Source organism: Cervus elaphus, chromosome 30 (assembly GCF_910594005.1).
Source record: "Cervus elaphus chromosome 30, mCerEla1.1, whole genome shotgun sequence".
Lineage (NCBI taxonomy): Eukaryota > Metazoa > Chordata > Mammalia > Artiodactyla > Cervidae > Cervus > Cervus elaphus.
In genome coordinates, this window is record NC_057844.1 from 17,012,681 (window position 1) to 17,031,015 (window position 18,335).

The 18,335-nt window shown below is 38.3% G+C and overlaps 1 protein-coding gene and 1 non-coding gene across 2 annotated transcripts in view; one reads left to right on the forward strand and one right to left on the reverse strand.

Moving 5' to 3' along the window:
* The window catches only part of CPB2 (carboxypeptidase B2), a 52,774-nt gene that overhangs the window by 10,208 nt on the left and 24,231 nt on the right, over window positions 1-18,335 (reverse strand). Inside the window, exons 6-8 of the mRNA XM_043891926.1 lie at window positions 16,266-16,370; window positions 8,420-8,530; window positions 5,661-5,754 (exon numbers count right to left, since the gene is read on the reverse strand). Coding sequence (XP_043747861.1) covers window positions 5,661-5,754; window positions 8,420-8,530; window positions 16,266-16,370 — 310 coding nt within the window. The remainder of the gene's footprint in view (window positions 1-5,660; window positions 5,755-8,419; window positions 8,531-16,265; window positions 16,371-18,335) is intronic.
* LOC122687138 lies at window positions 4,415-4,500 on the forward strand. The gene has a single exon (XR_006339039.1). It is a non-coding gene; the product is annotated as a small nucleolar RNA SNORD62 (small nucleolar RNA).

Genomic DNA, 18,335 nt, shown 5'->3' on the forward strand with positions numbered 1-18,335 from the left:
TTTTTTTTAACCTATGAGTCAAAAGTTGGTGTAATCCAAGTTAGTGTTTATAGAAAAGAATAATGGTAATGAAAGATGAGGCCTTAAATTGAACACCACTTTTAGACCTTCATAATAAGAACTGTCTGGAATTCCCATTCTATGTAACATCAACAGAACTTACTTGGCTCCGCAGGAAATCTGAATTGCCCATATGTTCTCTGGCTTCCCAAAGCAGGCAAGCAAGACAAATTCTTTTAATTCAATGGATGCTTTACATTAAAAAAATAATAATAATCCACTTTTGGCACAACATGGGTATTTGGCACCAACAACTTCTAACAAGTTAGAAATTTTCATTTCAAATATATATTTTTTGGTTTTATTTTTAAAAATACTATTTACTCCATAAGGCACTGCTAATTGTTAAGACTCAACAGTAACAAAAGAATACAAAAAACATTCTAACCTTCTCTTTTGGCCCTTAAGCTGTTTATCCCTCACTTGTATTTCAATCAGTCTTCTAGTTCAGTTCAGTTAAGTTCAGTGGCTCAGTCGTGTCCAACTCTTTGCGACCCCATGAACCGCAGCACGCCAGGCCTCCCTGTCCATCACCAACTCCCAGAGTCCACCCAAACCCATGTCCATCGAGTCAGTGATGCCATCCAACCATCTCATCCTCTGTTGTCACCTTCTCCTCCTGCCCTCAATCTTTCTCAGCATCAGGGTCTTTTCAAATAGGTGAGAAAGAGTAGAATTCTTGTACATGCCCTAAGAGGCAAAGCAATATTGATTTTTTTAAATCTATACTCAAGTTCTTTTATCTATTAAATGGAAAAATCATAAAATGCTTTGCCCAGTGCCTGGCATATACTGAGTGTTCAGTAACTATTGTTTATCATCATTGTCATCATCATCACATGGATTGGGACACAGAGAAGGCCAGGGTGCTTTGCAGAGATTAGATGAGCAGAGAAAGGACCCACTGAGTCCCCTACAGTCCTCCAGGCCCAGTTTCAGTCTGTTTCCAAGGTCTGCCTGAATCCTGGTCCTTGGGTTCCGTGGGCTACTCCATTATCCTCACAGAGTCTGCCTTTCTTACTTAAGCTTGCTTCATTTTCTTCCTTTCATTGCAATAGAAACAAACTTAATGCTTATTAAACATCCCCACCCCCACCCAAGGAAAATTTGTGCTCAGGTCTTTCCAAACATTTGTGTTAGTTTTTAATCAATAATGTCATTGGACAAATCATTTTTGATAGTTTAGTTACCTTTGAATACTTTTATTTAACCCCATAGGTACAAGTTTATCATTTCAAATGTAATCAACATAAAAATTACTCACGAGATACTTTGTGTTACTTTTTCATTCTAAGAGTATGGGGTCTAGTTCACCTTCATTGCATGTCTATGTTTGGACAAGCCACATTTCCAGTGTTCCATGGCCACATGTGGCTAGAGGCTACTGTAATGAACAGTGCCAGCTCAGATTCTCATTTTGTGACCATCATTCTAGAGATTTCAAACTTTTGTTTCAAAGAGCCATCTAGAGTCAATCTGTTTTTCAGATTCTGTTTTGCCTTTCAATAGGTATGTTAATATGGGTACACCACTTCATCTCTCTCGGGCCAAATGCTTCATCTGTACCAAGAGGTGCTTGGTCTTCCAGGTCCCTTCATGTTCAATCATTCTTTGATCTATAAGCAATGGGATAAAAAAAAATACCTGGAATAGCAAACTCATTGAGACAAAAAGTCAGTCAGAAACTACCAGGGGCTCCTATGTGTGGTGAACAAGAAGATATTGCTTAATGGTTTCAGAATTTCTGTTTGGGATGACAAAAAATTTGGGGAACGGATGTTGGTCTTGGGTGCAAGAGATTGGGAATGCACTCAAAGCCACTGAACTATAGTTTTTAATGGTTGAAGTGGCAAAATTGTATGTTATATATGTTTTACTATGATTAGAAAAATTAAAAGACCATATGGTCTCTAGGAAAAGAAATGAAATACTTACCATCCCACACCAGTTGCAAAAACTTTGTAGTTTAACTTAACATTTCAGAAAATAAGTAGAGTTGTTAAAAGAAGTTTGAGACCAGAGGTCCTCACAAATGCCCCCTGTTGGAGACTGAATTCTTCTCTCCCCATGTGTGCATGCAAAGTCACTTCAGTCTTGTCAGACTCTGTGACCCTATAGACTGTAGCCCACCAGGCTCCTCTGTCAATGGGATTCTCTAGGCAAGAATACTGGACTGGAGAGCCATGCCCTCCTCCAGGGGATCCTCCTGACCCAGGAATCGAACCCAAGTCTCTTACTACTCCTGCTTTGGCAGGCAGGTTCTTTATCACTAGCACCTCCTGGGAAGCCCCACTCTACCCCCAATTCCTGTGTTGAAGCCATAAGCCATCATGTGTTATATTGGGAGATAGGGCCTTCAAGGAGGTGATAAAGTCATAAAAGTAAGGCCTGATCCACTATAACTGGTGTCCTTATAAGAGGAAAGGGACACCAGGAATGTATGGACACAGTGAAAAGGCTGTGTAAGGACACAGCAAGAAAGCTGCCATCTGCACGCCAAGGAGAGAAGCCTCAAGAGAAACCCACCTGCTGATAAACTTGATCTTGGACTTAACAACCTCCAGAACTACAAGAAGTGCATTTCTCTTGTTTAAGCCTTCCACCCTGTGATATTTTGTTATGGCAACCCAAGCAGACTAAGATATCCCCACCTCTATTTCCAGCTGCAACACAAACACACACACATATACACAATTTTAATACAGAGGAAAGGTAAAATGAACATAAAATGAGTAAGTAGGCTTTGCAGGACAGTGACGGAAACACAGACATAGAGAACAGACTTACGGACACGGTTGGGGGTAGGAGGAAGGAGAGGGTGGGGTGTATGGAGAGAGTAGCTTGGAAACCTACATTATCATATGTGAAATAGATAGTCCATGGGAATTTGCTGCATGCCTCAGGGAACTCACAATGGGGCTCCATAACAACCTAGAAGGGGGGATGGGGAGGAAGGTTGGAGGGGGGTTCAAGAAGGAGGGGACATATGGCTGATTCATGTTGTTGTTTGGCAGAAACCAACACAAAACTGTTAAGCAATTATCCTTCAATTAAATATCAAAAGAATTTTTAAAAAATTTTTAATGAATAAATAGGCTTGATATTATCATTTCCTGTTCCTAAGTGAGGTGCTCTTTCAGATTCTTGACAAAGTAATATAAAGGCACATTCTATTAATAGTTGTAGGGACAACGAAGAGATAAAATTTAATTCTTTTTTTCTCACTTTTTTTTTTCTTTCTTTACTTTGCTCACAAAGTACTGAAGAGATGCTGGGGCACTTAGCAAAACAAAAGAGTTCCTTACTGTTATTTTTTGTTTCATTTGGAACTCTCTGTTATCTATAATATATTCTTGCTGCGTCTGTTCCTGCTTTTAACGCCTGTGACATATAATAATACAACCACAGGCCTAATCAGGGGTCTGAAATATTTTTTGATGACCGTAACAGAAGATATTTTGACTACTTGGTTATTCAAATTAGGTAACATTAGTTTCACCATAAAAAAACACTAGGTAAAATAGAGTAGTAAAAAGAGAAAAAGCTTACAGATAAAAGAAGCTTCAAAAAGGAACTTATATCTGAAGAGTGATTGTCAGACTCAGAAGAATTTCAGCAAATTTGGAGTCAGGCAACCTGGCTTTATGTCTCAGCTCCGCCACTTCCTAGTTCTGTGCTCTTGAGCAAGGGACTTAACCTTTTCAAGTCTGGGTTTCTTCATCAATGATGTGTAGATAATGAAACCCAGGGGATGAAGTATATAAACCACTCAGCACTTAGCAACTGTCAGCTCTGTTTATTCAGAGGCCTTTGATAATTAGCTGCTGCTTCTCTGACTCCCTCCCCAGTTATCACTGCCATGGGGGTCTTTATGCTTCGGTGGGCACTTTTATTGGACAATCTTAATGATGGCTTTTACAAAGAAACCACTAAATGTTTCCCTTGAGCCTGAGGCAGGATCAGCTATTATTTCCCGTGTTTTCTTACTATGTCTGTGGCTTTCTTAGAACAACTTATTTCATGCACAGATTCATTTGAATAACTTTCTGAGACCTGCTGTGTGCCAGGTACTGAGCTAGGTAATAGATAATCATCCCTACCCTCATAGAGTTTCTGACTGAAGAGGGATGAGGAAATCAAGAAAAAGTACTCTGCTATGAAGTTTTTGTATCTATTAGGTTGGCCAAAAAGTTCATTCAGGTTTGTCCTTACGCTCTTACTCCAATGCACTTTTTGGCCAACCTGATACATTGTGACAATGACGAAATTATGAGTTTTCACTTGGGCTTCCCAGGTGGCACTAGTGGTAAAGAACCCGCCTGCCAATGCAGGAGACTTAAAAGACATGGGTTTGTCTCAGTGATGCGATTCCAATAGATCCTTCTGACCCTCCACTGTGGACTCAATAGCAGGGAGATGAAGAGGATCGTGACTGAGAGACCATGGCAAAAAAAGCAGAAAAAAAAAAAAAAAAGACATGGGTTTGATCCCTGAGTCGGGAAGATCCCCTGGAAGAGGAAATGGCAACTCACTTCAGTATTCTTGCCTGGAGAATCCCATGGACAGACGAGCCTGGTGGGCTACACTCCATGAGGTTGCAGAGAGTCAGACATGACTGAAGTAACTTAGCAGGCAGGACTTCTTTTTTAAAGGAAATACAGAGGATCATGTAACTATGACTGCGTACGGTAAAGGAATGGGAAGAAGAGGATATTTCTGTGGCTTCAACAGCTTTGCCCCCTCTGTGTTGTCCATAGAGCCACATGCTCCCACTTTCAAAAATATAGATGATTCCAGCTCAGTGTTTAGATTTGTAGTTGTTTCCTAAATGTAGTGACTATGAAATATCCTTGGAGGGTGGGTGAACTAACACCTACCTCCCTGAGAGCAGCCAATATTCCTGAAAGCCCAAGTCAGTGTTCACTGAGTACCGTAACTCATTTGAATCAAGGAACAAGGAATTCCTACTGTGCTGAATACAAGTTTCTCTTTATGATATTCATGAAAGAAAGAACTTAAGAAGGTGAATGGTAACAGGGAACACAAAATGTTTTGGGACTTCCCTGGCCATCCAACGGTTAGGACTCTGCACTCCCACTGCAGGGGGCACAGGTCTGATCCCTGGTCCTGGTCGGGAAAACTAAGATTTCACAAGCCAAACAAACAAACAAAGGTTTTGCAACACTATAGAAGTAAATATTTTCCTGAACAACTGAAAACGAGAGATACCCATCCAACTCTAGTCTTTGATATCCTCATGATGAATGCTATTTGTTTATGAAAGTAGGAAATTTAGTGGTCAATTCCCTATGATTCTAGAGAAAAAGAATTTTAGCATTTTGAAGCTAGAAGGAACCTTACAGAACTGGCCCAACTGCCTTCTTATAATGATGTGGCTATTAAAACAAGGAGGACAGGGTAAGGATGTTCTGCTGATTTTAGTCAACCTTTACATCATTACATTTAAGCAAAAAGTTTCTTATTTCAATTATTTCCTGATTCAGATAGTCCTCCCCTCTAATTAGCTTGAATTAATGGGTTTTTAGGAATACCACCTTTTAAATGAAGAGACATTGCTAGAAATTAAGCAAACAACCTACCACACCAGTGTTTGGAGGCAAAGTTCCTGTTCAGGTCTGTTCCGACGCAAGCATTGTTTTCATGTAAAGAACGATTCTTTCTCCACATTCGATCCTAAAGAAACAAAACACAGATTACCAGAGCATCCGTGTTTAGGAGAGACGCCACTTTTAATGCCAAAGTGGAGAGTGTTGTGTTTCTCTCCTTTAACCCCATCTCTTCTCCGGGTCACTGTCTTCACAGTACTTGTTGCATGGCCCCTATTCTACCCAGGTCTTAACTGGGTTCACTCAAACTTGAATCAAATGAAGTGGTGATATTTTATGAGCTTTGACCTACCAAAAAAAAAATTCAGCTGGTTTTTCTAGGCTGCTTACTGGCCTTCTTGTTAAGTTTTGCTTCCTTTAATTTTATGCACTGTCATTTTCTATCGTCTGTCCTTCTAAGAAAAGTAAAATAACTTGGTGTTTCAACTCAAATTAAAACCATGAGTCATGAATTTCTTTTTTTTTAATTGAAATATATTTGACATACAACATTGTATAAATTAAAGATGTTCAACATGTTAATTTTATTCATTTACATATTATGATTACTACTATTGGGATAATTAGCACTTCTAACCTGTCACATTATCTCTTTTTTGTGGTGGAAATGATTAAGATCAAGTCCTTTAGCAAGTTTGATGATTATGATACAACGCTGTTGAATCATGAGTTTCAGTGCTCTCTTTCGATTGAATTCAATATTCACTTAAAACCTACAGGAAGCAGAGATGTGAAAATACCTCTAGTTTGATGGTACCTGTGATTGTAGTGATTCAACTCTGGTTTTTAAATGTAAAGCAAAAATACCCCCTTGGGTTCTTGGGGTAATCTGGGAATTTAATCTTGTAAACAGTTGCATAGACTTTGTTTGAGTTCTGGGTTGGGATGACATGGCACCCTTTTCCCTATTCTACCAACCCTTCTGTCCAGCCTCCCAGTCTGTTTCCAACCCCAGGCCTGTGGTTCTGGCAGCAACAGCTGCTCTGAGGAAATCAGGTTCTCATTCTTCAGGAGTTAGTTGGCAGAGTCAAAATACAAAAGATGGTTGCAGAGTAAGATTAAATAAAGCGTGGCTGAACTCCACTGGGAGTCCAGTGAAGGCATAAATTTAATGTAATAGCAATCTATAAATGTGACCATTTATTGAACTCCAATTTTATGTTAGATACTATACAAGGTATTTCCCATTTACTTAGTTCAGTGTTTGCTCATTCCCACCTATAAGCTTCTGTTCACAGTATTCGCCTTCCCTGAGATGACATTTTCATCAATCTCCTTCACCATTCCCATCTCTTCTGCTTAAATTAATCGCTACATAAAATAATTCCTGTATAATTCCTTAGGTTTCTAATCACTGCAATTATGCCCATTCCCCTGAGTGTTTAAATGTGCTATTCAAGTATGTTTTTCATATATGTTTGACTGTTTTTATAATTTAAAATTTCTTAAATTAAAAATTATTATTAGAGTTTACTTTACAATGCAGTCTTTTTTTTACACACAAGAATTAATGTATTTCAACCAACATTAACAGGTCAAAAAAGTGAAAATTTTTATATGCCTGCACTTGCACACATACACACCTATGAATAAACTCAAGCAAGAAGTTTGCAGAACTATACAGACCAGAGTTTTTATGCACTCCTCATTAAATTAGAAATTTAATTTAAATTAAATTAGTACTTCATATTGCTTGAGTAATTTTACGTGAATCATGATGCTGTTGGATTAAAACGGTTTCCAGTGTAGGCAAGACTGACCATGATACTCCTATATATGTTCATGATTGAGTTAAAGGGTACTAGGATTAAATTCCATTCTGATGCACATTCAGTTAGAATGCCATTCTAATTCTTGCAATTCATGATTTTTATAAATCAAAATACCATCCAAACAACTCCTAGTGAGAATGAACGGATGGAGGCACTGTGTATCAAGGCAGCTAACATCAAAAAAGAGATAAAACCAGACCTGTGCCACTCTTGCTGGGAAAACACCCTATCACAATGAAGTAGTCTTGCCAAAAAAGTCAAACCTGAATCTTATTAATCTTCTAGAATCCAAACATCAAGTTTCAGAAAATACAGAGGACAAAGCAACATGTTAAACTACAACATGGCAACGCAATGAGTAAATCCAGACAGGAAACTCTCTTCTTCAGTGAAAAAAAAAATTGCAGGGAAATAGAGAAAAAGAGTTACGGGGAGAGAATCTATGGATTAAAAAAAAAATAAAGGCTATAAAGCAATCACAATATATCAACCTGATTTGGATCCTGAACCAAAGAAATGAACATTTCTAAAAAGTTGTGTTATGATCAGAAATTTAAATACTGATTAGAAATTTTATGATAGTAAATAATTATTGTTCATTTTTAGGTATAATTACATTGTTATTTTTTAAGACCCCAGTTAGATGCATCCTGAAATATTTATTGATGAAATGATATGGTATCTGAGATTTGCTTCAAAAGAATATGGGTAAGATAGAAAGGAGTTGGGGGTACAGGTGAAAAAAGATTGGCCATGAATTGATTGGCTATGTGATAAGTACATCAGAGTTTACCATACAATTATTTCCACTCATATATGTTTGAACTTTCCCATTATGAACTAAACAAAAAATTTTTTTCATAATAAAACCGTTATGCTGGGATCCAGGATTCTATGAATAATTCTGTGTATCCTGTATGCTCTAAAGGAGTGTGTTTTGTTTTCTTTGCCTTCACCTACCTTTTTCCATGTGTAGTCGTAACCATCCACATTAACCACTGGCATAATGTAGAAATCCATGTGCTTCAGAAGATTGGTATACATCTTTTCTTTCCCATAGTTATAAGTTACCTACGGATTAAACCAAGTATATTTGATAACGTATCTTTTACCTCCTTCTAAACTTAGCCTGTTTCTTTTTTTTGATTGAGATATAATTGACACATAATCCTGGAACAACACAGGTTTGAACTGTGTGGGTCTATTTGTAGGCAGATTTTTTTCAACATTAAATACTAGAGAACTACACAATCTGCAGTTCTTTGAATCCACAGGTGCAGAAGTGTGCACAGATGGAGGGCCTACTTATAAACACATATAAACTTATGTGTGGATTTTTGAGTGTATGGAGGGTGGGTGTGCCTAACCACTGCATTGTTCAAGGGTCAACTATATTAGGTTCAGGTGTATTACCTAATGATTCAATATTTGTATATATAGTGAAGGAATCACCACAATAAGTCTAGTTAATATCCATCTAGCTAACATCCACTAAACTTGGTCTGTGTGTTTCTTTTTTAATTCGACATTTAGATTTGCAAATTTAACTTTCAGGAAGAGTATTAATTCCTTGAAAAGTCTAGACTTCAGGTACTATGCTGACAAGTGATGGTAAATGTCCTGGACATGGGACAACTGGTCCTCCTATTTAATGGAGTCAGAAGACAGAATTATATGTTTTCTAAAACTTTCTTCAAGAAACAGAAGAATTCTTTATTAATACATAAAGCCCACCACAAAGATTTAAGGAAACAAAACCTAGACATATTTCCACTCTTTTTATAATAATCTGCATCAATCACCACTTAAACTAACCTTGTCTCATTCCCAGACATGTCTAGATAATATTTTCTGCATTGTCTTATAATTTGTGAGCTAAATTTTACCTAGAATTGAGTGTATTTCCCAAGCATTCAGTCATTTGGCTTTAAAGCCAGTGGTAGCTTTTCCTAAGTACTGACTACGAGTTTCCTATCAGACATCATCTGACACTGCTCCTCTGTGCTTTAGATTCATACCCAGCTAGGGTCGCATACTTTCACATGATCCAAGAACATTCACATTCCAGTGACTGAGAAGTTAACCCCACAATGACCAAATATAGATGCCGAAGAACCACAAAGACAAATTTCAGGTAGTTAAATGATTTCATCTGGTGACTCAGAGGTAAAGAACCTGCCTGGCTAATGCAGAAGATGCAGGAGACACAGGTTAGATCACTGGGCTGAGAAGATCCCCTGGAGAAGGATATGGCCGCCTACTTCAGTACTCTTGCCTGGGAAATCACATGGACAGAAGAGCCTGGTGGGTTACAGTCCATGGGGTCGCGAAAGAGTCAAACACAACTTAGTGACTAAACAACACCAAAGCTTTGGCATAAATTCTTCATTTGTGGTAACATTGCTACATTTAAATTTGTGGATTAGTTCACAATTTTTTGCTGATTTAAACTTTACTCGAAAGACTTTGTAAAGAAACATTTTTCATTATTGATAGAAGAAAAATGTCTTTTTAAAAAATTGAAGTATAGTTGCTGTAAAATTTTATATAAGTTACAGGTGTACAATACAGGTTCACACACACCTGCAAAGGAAACCATCAACAAAACAAGAAGACAACCTACTGAATGTGAGAAAATATTTGCAAATGATATGATCAATAAGGGGCTAATATTCAAAAAAAATGTCTTCTAAATCTTACCTTTGCTATAGCTAAAACATTACCATTTTTCTTTAAATATTTAAAATACTATATCCTTATCTCCCTAGAACAACCATAATAGTCAAATTTAAATTATTTGCCATAGGTAATCACTTACCAAATATGGGAGAAAAGAAAGAAAAAATACAAGTTACTTTTTGACCCACTATAGGTCAGGAAGAGAAACTTAATGAAAAGGAAGCAATTTTATAGAACGAAAGAAGCAATATTTTAAGTAATTGAGCAACTAGTGAAATCATTTTTATGCTACAAATTAGTACATTTATGTTAGTCATTTTTTTTCCAGTAATAATGTAGCATTATCAGAAAAAAATTAGGAGATCTTATTTTCTTTAAAATGAGAAAGTGTCATTTTTATTTCTACGGGGGTTGCTGAACTTTTAATAGGTATGTCATGGTCAGTTTCTTTGTCTTTTTTACTCTCCTTATTTCCTTCCTACTTTAGCAATGGTTGGATGGAAGCCTTTCAGCAAAAAGTTAGTCTCTGAGAGAAGATCAAATATTAGCCCGGAAATTTGTCTAATAAGCAGGGCTCCAAACAGAAGGGCTGAGCGAGAGCTGAAATACAGCCTATACTCTGTGCATCAAGCCCTACCCTCATGTGGGGCTGCAGCTGGAATCCCAGAGCAAGGGGGACCTATTTTTTTTTAACAATTTATTGAGAATATTATTCATCTACCAGAAAATGCAGCATTTTAAAGTGTACAGTTCAGTGGGTTTTATATTTCACAGAATTAAACAAAGATCATCACTACCCAATTATATGATATTTTCATCACCACCCCATCAATGTTGCTGTTGTTCGGTCACCCAGTTGTGCCCGACTCTGTGACCCCATGGACGGCAGCACGCCAGACCTCCCTGTCCCTCACCATCTATCAGAGTTTGCCCAAGTTCATGCTCATTACATCGGTGATGCTGTCCAGCCATCTCATCCTCTGATGCCCTCTTCTCCTTCTGCCCTCAATCTTTCCCAGCATCAGGAATTTTTCCAGTGGGTCGTCTGCCCGCATCACATGACCAAAATACTGGAACTTCAGCTTAAGCATCAGTCCTCTAGTGAATATTCAGGGTTGATCTCCCTTAAGATTGACCGGTTTGATCTCCTTGCTGTCCGAGGGACTTTCAGGAGTCTTCTCCAGCACCATAGTCCGAAGTCATCAATTCTTTGGCATTCTGCCTTCTTTATGGTCCAGCTCTCACAACTCCCATCAATACCAAAAACTCCCTTTAGGAGTTACCCCTTTCTCCCTTCTCTTTCCCCAGCCTCTGGCAACCATTAATCAACTTTCTGTCTCTGTGCATTTGCCCATTCTGGACATTTCATGTTAAGTGGAATAATAAAACATATGGCCTTTTCTGTCTGACTTCTATCACTTATCAAAATGTTTTCAAGATTCATCCATGTTATAGCCTGAATCAGTACTCCATTCCTTCTTGTTGCTGAATGGTATTCCATTATAAGGATATGCCACATTTTATTTGTCCACTCATAAGCTGATGGACATTTGGATTGTTTCCACTGGTTTTTTTTTTTTTTTTCAATTTTTTGGCTGCAACATGCAGCATATGGGATCTTATTTCTCCAACCAGGAGTTGAATGGTGCCCCCTGCTTTAGAAGCATGAAGTCTTAAGCACTGGACTGCCAGGGAAGTCCCTGTTTCCAGTTTGGGACTTATGAATAGTGTTGCTATGAACATTTGTAAACATGTGTGTTCAAATCTCTTGGCTATATACCTGAGTGGAATTGCTGGGTTAAATGGTAACTCTATGCTCAAACTTTTGAGGAACTGTCAAACTGTTTTCTAACATGGTTGCACCATTTTATGATCCCAACAGCAATGGATGAGAGTTCCAGTTTTTCCACACTCTTACCAATATTTGTTATTTGCTATTTAAAAATTTTTGCCATCCTATTGGGTAGGAGGGCTTCCACTGTGGCTCAGCTGGCAAAGAATCCGCCTGCAATGAGGGATGCCTGGGTTCGATGCCTGGGTTGGGAAGATCTCCTGGAGAAGGGAACGGCTACCCACTCCAGTATTCTGGCCTGGAGAATTCCACAGACTGTATAGTCCATGGAGTCAAAAAGAGTTGGACACGACTGAGAGACTTTTACTTCACTTCACTTCATTGGGTAGGAAGTGGTATCTCTTTGTGGTTTTGACTCGCATTTTCCTAATGACTAATGCTGTTGAGCATCTTTTCATATGCTTATTGGCTATTTGTATATCTTCTCTGAGAATTGTCTTTTCAGATGTTTTGCCCATTTAAAAACTGGATTATTATTAAAAAAAAAAACTGGATTATTTATCTTTGCATTGTTTATTTGTTAAAGTTACTTATATATTTTGGATGTGAGTCCCTCATCATTTATAATTTGCAAAGATTTTCTCCCATTCTGTGAGTTGTCTTTTAGCTTTCTTGATAGTGTCCTTTGAAAAGCAGAAAGGTTTTTAATTTTGATAGAGTCTCATTTATCTCTTTTTTCTTTGGTTGCTGTGTTCTTGGTATCAGATCTAACAGTTCGTTACCTAATCCAAAATGACAAAGATTCACTACTTCTATATTTTTTTCTAAGATTTTTGTAATTTTAGCTTTTAAACTTAGGTGTCTGACTCACTTTTAGTCAATATTTGCATATTGTGTGAGATAGGAGTCCAAATTCTTTTTTTTTTTTGCATATGGAGAGCTGATTGTTTCAGCAATTGCATGCCCCCTGTTGATTCTGCACAAAGGCACCACCTGGACTGATGGTGAGCCTCTTCAGGTCTTTGATTAAAAAAGATGACAGTCCAGAGCAAGTGGGAATGGGTGACAATCTGTGGAGCAACAACAGAATGAAACCAGGACCTCAGGGGACAGGATTAGAAAGGGAGGGTAGAGAGAAACTGCAATATGGAGACTTCTTAATGTCTGTAAGTGGAGATGTGGGCCCCAATGGAAGGATGACCTGAATGGATTAGTCAGGTAACATTTGGGGATCCTTAGGACCTGGGGTATTTTTCTGATTGGCCAAGGGAACTTGGTAATGGGGCAAACCTGTGTTTCCTTCAGGCATGTGGGGATTAAGGATAGGGTTACATACATAGACATAGAAAATAAACTAATGGTTCCCAAAGGGGAAGTGGGGGAGGAATAAATTAGCAGTTTGGGATTAACATATACACACTACTATATATAAAATAGATAATAAAGATCTACTGTATGGCACAGGAAACTATACTCAATATTTTCTAATAATCTATAAGGGAAAAGAATCTGAAAATATATATATATAAAACTGATTCTGCTGTGTACCTAAAACTACACAACATTGTAAATCAACTATGCTTCAGTAAAAAAAGTGGTTGGAGGGGCTTCCCTGGTTGTCCATCAGCCAAGACTCTACACTTGTAGTGCAAGGGGCCCAGGTTTGATCCCTGGCTAGGAAACTAGATTCCACATGCTGCAACTAAGAGTTGACCTGCCATAACTGTAAAAAAAAAAAAAAAATCCTGCACACCAAAACTAAAGATCCCAAGTGTAGCAACTAAGACCCAATGCAGCCAAATAAATTCATAATCAAAATATTTTTAAATAAATAAAAACCAAATGGTTAAAGACATATATTTCACTGAAAAAACCTACCTAAAATAAATAAAATATAAAACAGGGAGGGATAGAGAACCAGTGAAGTTGCTCAGTTGTGTCCTAATCTTTGCGATCCCATGGACTGTAGCCTACTAGGCTCTTCCATCCATGGAATTTTCCAGGCAAGAGTACTGGAGCGGGTTGCCATTTTCTTCTCCATGGGATCTTCCCGACCCAGGGATTGAACCTGGGTCTCCTGCATTGCAGGCAGATGCTTTACCATCTGAGCTACCAGGGTGAAATCAATATTCTTAATTAACTTTGTGAATGATGTTGTTACTTATAAAAATATTTTCATATCTGACATTTATCCAGTTATTTATACTTTAAAAGTATGCCATCTAGATATCTAATCATGACCCTAAGTCATGTAATCTCTCAAACTCTATAAGCCTTAAAATTCTGACTTGGTGTATTTTAACTGTGTTGAAAGACACAATTTTTAAAAATAACATTTTCAACCAAGTTGAACATGTTCATGAATCTAATTTTTTACTATGAATTTAATCTGTGTATCACGGGGCTCTCCAAGCATATGTTTTCTGATGAGTTTTCACAGTCATCTATAAATATATTTACAGTTATGGTTCTATATCTAGTGAATGAATCACTCAGTGAGGATGATCGCTGCAGAAATAATGTCTGACACACAAAGACAACACATAAATATTTGTTGATGGAATGATTCAACAGAAAGATAAGTAATATAACTGAAATCACTGTCTTGCAGTTAAAAAAGCAAAAAACAAGAATAAAGATGATGAGCAAGGGTAGCAGAGGAAAGAGCACAAGAGCGAGTGAGCAATTAGAGGGCAGGAGATGAAGGCTTGACTAATTCCCATCCCGTGACTGATGATCACTCAGCTCTCTGCCTGGGGGACACTGGAGCTTTGTCTTTCTTATAATCCTAGACAAGAATAACAATGCCTGCCAACAAGTTAACCAATAACCATTCAACAGAGAATAAATCTGTACATAAAAGCATATAAGACATTTTGAATGGAAGATTCTGAAATAAGCTATCGTGCTCATGACCATTAAAAACACAACAAAGAGCTCTCCAAGTCCCATTGTGTGGATGAATAATTTAGACCTTATCCAATGGTAAGAACCTATTTAACCCAAAAGTAGGTACTGTTTAAGTCCTCTCCAGACCCCAGAGTTGTATTTCAGCTTAAACCCGCAGCTTTTTTTTTTTTTTAATTTAAATTTCCGATGCAGGAAGTGGATGCTGAGCACTGATTAAGTGGGCCAAAAAAATACGGTTATAGGGAACAGAAAAATGACTTTTACTGTTTTCATTTGTTATACAGATTTACAGTCATTATAATTTTTACTATTATGAAATACTGCTTGTCTCATACATGGATTTTTTTTTTTAGTACAAGGCCTTCTTTAGGGACAAAAGTCCCTACTACAATATATGGAAAAAAATATCTGCTCTGTAATAGGGTACTTTATGTTCAATTTCTAAGAGCAGAATATGGCAAAATATATCTGGATAATTCAAATCAAAAGAAAAAAATTAATTGGGACTCAATTTAGACAATTGCTTCGGTTCTTTTAGTTAGTAAATGGATTACAGCTGCAGGTGTGTGTGCTCAGTCACTCAGTCATGTTCAACTCTTTGCAATCCCATGGACTGTAGCCTTCCAGGCTCCTCTGTCCATGGGATTTTCCAGGCAAGAATACTGTGGAGTGGGTTGCCGTTTCCTGACACTATTTCTTAATTATGTTGCAGTGTTTGAAAAGTGTGTTAGTTACTCAGTCAAGTCCAACTCGTTGTGAGCCCATGGACTGTACCCTGCCAGGCTCTCTCTGTCCATGGAATTCTTCAGGCAAGAATACTGAAGTGGGTGGACATTCTCTTCTCCACGTGATCTCAACCGAGGGATCAAACCCAGGTCTCCTGCATTACAGGCAGATTCTTTCACCATATTAGCCACCAGGGAAGCCCTCCAGTGTTCGTATGCTTAGTCACTCAGTCGTGTCCAACTATTTGTGACCCCATGGACTGTAACTCACCAGGCTCCACTGTCCATGGGGATTCTCTAGGCAAGAATACTGGAGTGGGTTGCCATGCCCTTCTCCAGGGGACCTTCCTAACCCAGGGATCGAACCCAGGTCTCTCACATTTCAGGCAGATTCTTTACCATCTGAGCCACCGGGGAAGCCAGTGTTTAGTACCAGCTGGAAATGTAGGAAAGATAAGGCAGATCATCTTTAGGGGAATTTAAATGCTTAAATCCATGATTCTCAATATGCATGAAAGTCAGCTAAGAAGCATGAGATAATTTTAGATTCCCAAGTCTCACCCCCAGAGGTTTCAAGTTGAGAATTCTAGGAGGTGATCTAGGAAAATGCACCTAATAAACAGGCCAGTTGAATCTACTGCAAGTGGTCTTAGGCCACATCCTGAGAAACTCTGGGCTTTAAGAGAATGTGAATACTTACAGAGCCTACGAACCACAGGCAGAAAGCAGGAGAGATCCACTCTCTGGCATGGATTCCACAGTCAATCCACATGGCATTTTTGGCCCTTTGTTCTTTTTTAGAAACCTGCTCAGAGAAAACCAAAAAACAATTAAGAAGAAGCTTCAGGATAATAATGTCCTGAATAATAGGGCTTCGATTTCATCTTTATAGCAAATCTATGAAATATACCCTATTCCCTTCATTCCTTGGAGAATTCCTGATTTAAAATTCTTTTTATTCCTAAACAAATACCCGATGATACCAGAGCTACACGAGAAATTGCAGAAGTAGAGAGCAAAGAACTAGTGCTTCAGGCCATATGTTCACACTCCAGTTAGAATGAAACGGGCATGTGCTGGGTGGGCAGGTTTCTGTGGGAAGTGGGCACAAAGAAAGGCTTGGGAGAGGGGAGTCAGTGGTGCCCAAGACAACCCTGGTCTCCCTCACCATTGTCCTAGGGCGCACACTTTTAATGTGTAGATTATTTCCTTATTTCACACAAAAATAAACACACATCTAACTTGACATCAATTTATTATCAACAGGTCTGCGGACAGAGACCTTGCTCTGATTTACCATCTAGGGTACTAGTGTAAGCTGCCAACTTTCTGGAATAAGAACTACCAACTTTTCTTCAATGATAGTCTTTGATGACTTTAGAAGAATTCTCACAAACACCTCTATACAAAATGAATCATCACTCATCTACTTTTAAATATTACACAATTTTAGAGTATGGAGGGAAGGGAGAAGACTGTTGCAAAATCAAAGAGGTATGTGGGGTTGGAATTCCAAAGCCTGAAAAAGAGAGGGTTCCATTTTTAAATTGCCATCTATACCGCTCAGGGAGTTTTCTTCTTAACAAACCCGAAGTTACTGATGTCCAACAAGAAGGCAAGTGAGGAAAGCTTTGGCCACAAAGGATAGAATTGTACAAAGAGAATTACCCAACTGATTTAATCTCCTCAACTTAAAAGAAAATCCTGAGCTGTTTTGACTAGTTGCTTTATTTGACCTTCTGTTTAACTGTGCTGAGCACATTCTGTTGGTACCCATTCCGACTTAGGAACCCTAGGGACTCACATGATGTGCACATCCTTGATTGAGCTTGGAACTAAAGCTTGCAAGAAGCATGGTTTTCCAACATGTACATCAGGTCCCAGAAACACAAGTTCCAAAGAGTACAACAGGGCAAAAAGTAAATGTCAGAGGTGGGTATGCCATGATTACATGGATCCAGTCTAGTAGACTAACTCAGCTACCAAGAGAACCCAATGTTGCCTAGGGTCTGACTTGAGTTTGTACTGCAAGCTCTTGTCAGAACAGGTTAAAACCCAGAAATTCTGACTCCAAATCTTATCTTTGGACAATCAAAGAGCCTCACCTATCACAGTTTAGACCATGTGAGGAAACTATATATGAATGAAATTTTACTAAATCAAATGTATTTTTCCAATGATAAATTTTTGCAGACCTTGTTCTTATTTTTTTTTCTTTTTAGGAGAAAGAGTGGTTTTAAAAACAACAGAACTGCAGAATTAGAAATGAGCAGGCAGGAATCAGTTTGGTTTCATGGTTCCCAATATTCTTCCTGTGGCCCAATTCACTGACTTTACTAAGGCCAGTTTGTTCAACTGAGAATAAATAACCAAACAGATGGTGACTGAAGTAGAAGCTGTCATATCAGCCCTACTGCCAAGAATCCCAGCATTGCTCTGGTTCCTATTCTTTCCTAGTTCCTGTTGTTCAACTCCTTTGGTTCTAAAAACTATATTAATGTCAATGTTTATTCAATAACAGACCCCTTTCCTTCTTTTGGCCTAAGTCAGTCAGTCAGGGGTGGTGCTGGTGGTGGTGGTTGTGGTGGTATAAATAAGAGGATTTGAAAGATAATCCAGACCACTCTCCTCATTTTATGAAGGTAGGCATTGGAACCTTGAAAGGTTAAGTGACTTATCTATGTCACAGAATTGATTTTAAAACTGAGGTTACTACTCTTAGATCAACACTGGAGTAAAGGAAATTCGAAGGTAATCACCAATCACTAAA